The 2,743-nt window shown below is 38.3% G+C and overlaps 1 protein-coding gene across 1 annotated transcript; it reads right to left on the minus strand.

Moving 5' to 3' along the window:
* On the minus strand, positions 1,427–2,248 carry LOC109709389 (non-specific lipid-transfer protein 1-like). Its single transcript, XM_020231599.1, has 2 exons — positions 1,804–2,248; positions 1,427–1,664 (listed from the first exon to the last, which is right to left on the minus strand). Exons 1-2 carry the CDS (start codon positions 2,235–2,237, stop codon positions 1,655–1,657), a joined length of 444 nt encoding a protein of 147 aa, XP_020087188.1. The 5' UTR covers positions 2,238–2,248; the 3' UTR covers positions 1,427–1,654.

The raw sequence follows: 2,743 nt of genomic DNA on the forward strand, positions 1-2,743 counted from the left end.
GTGAGGGAAGGAAATGCACAGAGTGCTTAGGAAGGAGATTTAGCCAAAGGTCTCCACATAATCAATTTGCTTAATTAATGGTTCATATAATTAGTAAAAATATGTAATAAATGTTGTTGTAAATAATTGATAACATGCATTTTGAACTAAATTCATGAACTTTAGAAGAAGTACTATATTTGCCATGCAATTATATTATATTATGATTTTTTTTTAAAATAAAAGTTTAATTATATCAAGTGTTTCAATATTTGAAACATTTGTAATATTACGAAGGCGCAAGGCAAAAGTTAGACGGTAAAATTAAAATATTTTTAAATTTAAATATCTATTTAATTTAATTTTAACCTTTTTTAAGTTCAAATAATTATTTCAAAATGTGTTATAGCCGGACTCTTTAATATGGCTAGGGCTACTATACTCTTAAATTTTGGACTCTTTGATGAAGGAGTGTGCGGTTAGAATGATAGCGGACTCCTAGTATTAAGTGGGTGGTTGGTTGAATGGTATGATCAAATGGATGTAAATAATCAAAGGGATAGATTTAACGGCCGAAAACTTATGAATACGAAGAAACCTATACTCATAAGAGTATAGTAGCCGGACTCTATTTAATATATGATCTTTTATACATAGGTACATCGAACGCGCGGGGAAGATGGGGTGTTGCTGGCAATATCCGGGCGAGGTGAAGCTCCAGGAGCTGATATGGGCGGAGAAGGGGCCGCGACGGAGCGGCGAGAGGAGGGGCAGAGCCGATGGCGTGTCGAGATCGATGCTTGGAACACCGACGCGATCCCGACCGTCGGTTTCGAGAAGCCCGATGATCATGATGGTTCCCGGAACACCGAGATCCTTTGTTAGCACTACTAGCCTCAGCTCTTATGCGAAGAGCTCCACGTTCTCACCTAATCCCCATGCATTTCCTCTCTAATTAAGCGCAATTAGGGGATTTAAAAATGTTTTTAATTTATTTGCTTTATTAATTATTTAGATAAATTGAGTTCTTATATACGGAGTGTTTATGCTTATATTATTTTTTTTAAAAAAATATTTGTCCGATCATTTTTAATATGATCAATCTTTAATTTCTTTTTATCAATTTACCTATCTACATTTTTTTTTTTGATTGTGTGTGAGGAAATGAAAGATATATATGTAAAATTCTCACTATCTATTAATCAATTTATAGATTTTTTTTAATATAATTATCGGATCAATTTGGTGAGTAACAATGTTAATTTCGTACATGTTACATGCATTATTTTTTATTCGCCAAACAATTATATATATGGAACTATTGCGAACTTATTTGGTTTATATATATGAGTTCCAGAGATTTTTTTAAAAAAATAAGTTAAAAACATCACAAAATTAGCAGTAATGGTCATAATTAGATAACGAATTATTGAAATAGAGACTCAAATTTGTTTTGAACTCAAACAACGAGGCCATGGCTCACAACAGCCAAATATTGGCCCCCTCTCTTATTTAATTAATTAAGACACACACATATGCCACTTCACACACACATATAACATATATATAGTGCAAATTCATATAGAACAACTATAACAACTTATTCTCACACTCCTCCATGCATGCGTACGTACGTGTAGCCACATGCAGCTCCAATTCCTTTAATTTGTATGCCTCAGTTCAATCTGCAATAATTAACACCCAATTAATTATGAGACTAGAAAATATTAAAATATTCTTTAAAAAAAAGAAAAATTAAAATGGTAGGGATTAGGTCCAAATCATGGCTCTGATACTATGTTAAATTTAAAAAGCTTTGCTTACACTGAGCAGTTAGGGTCAGCGCCAATCTTGTAGGGGAGGCTGACCCCGCACTGCGCCACGATCTTGTCGAAGGCGTCGACGGTCAGCCCCGAGTAGGAGGACGCCTCGCTTTTCAGGCACGAGCAGATCTGGCGGCGCACCGCCGTGGTTGATGCCACGTCGCGCAGCTCCTTGGCGCCGCTGCAGCACGCCTGCGATATCTCGCCGCCGGTGATGTAGGTCACGCAGGGCCCGACGTAGCTGATCACGTCGGCGCATGTGATCGCCTCGGCCCCGCGGAGCGGCGCCGCGAGGAGCAGGAGGAGAAGGAATGACGCGGCGAGCGAGGCGCGGCGGGAGGCGGCGGCGGCGGCGGCGGCCATGTGGTTGTGTGATTGATTGATTTGTAAGGTGTTTGATGGTGAGATGAATGGCTTGTGTGTGGGTGTGATCATGAAGGGGCCGGGGAGGGGTTTATATAGGAATGGGTGTGGGTGTGTTTGCAACTTTGCATTGCATGCATGCATGTGTTATTGGGGTGGTTGAAGGACTGGTGAAGTAGTGCAAGTACTACAAGATCTTGTTATTTATAGTTTGTGGTTGAAACCCCTAATTAATTAATTCATTAATTAAGGTCTCTACTCTCTAACCACTTAATTTAAGAGTAATATTATCTTCGCTTTTAAGGCTTCAACGCTCCCCGGTCCGTACCCCATCCATACACACACACACACACACACACACACACACACATATATATAGGACAAATTACCCAAAAAAAAAAAGTTTATACCTATTTCACCCACTTAAATTAGAATTGAAGTGACGAGCTAGATATGGGGAAAGATAAATGAAATGTGAGAAGAAGTAATTTTAAAAAGTATTGAATTTGGTTGGATCGAATAATTTTACTGAAACGGGTTTATTAGTTGAATCTTATTAAAGAGGTTCAAATTTGTGA

Source organism: Ananas comosus, linkage group 4 (genome assembly GCF_001540865.1).
Source record: "Ananas comosus cultivar F153 linkage group 4, ASM154086v1, whole genome shotgun sequence".
Lineage (NCBI taxonomy): Eukaryota > Viridiplantae > Streptophyta > Magnoliopsida > Poales > Bromeliaceae > Ananas > Ananas comosus.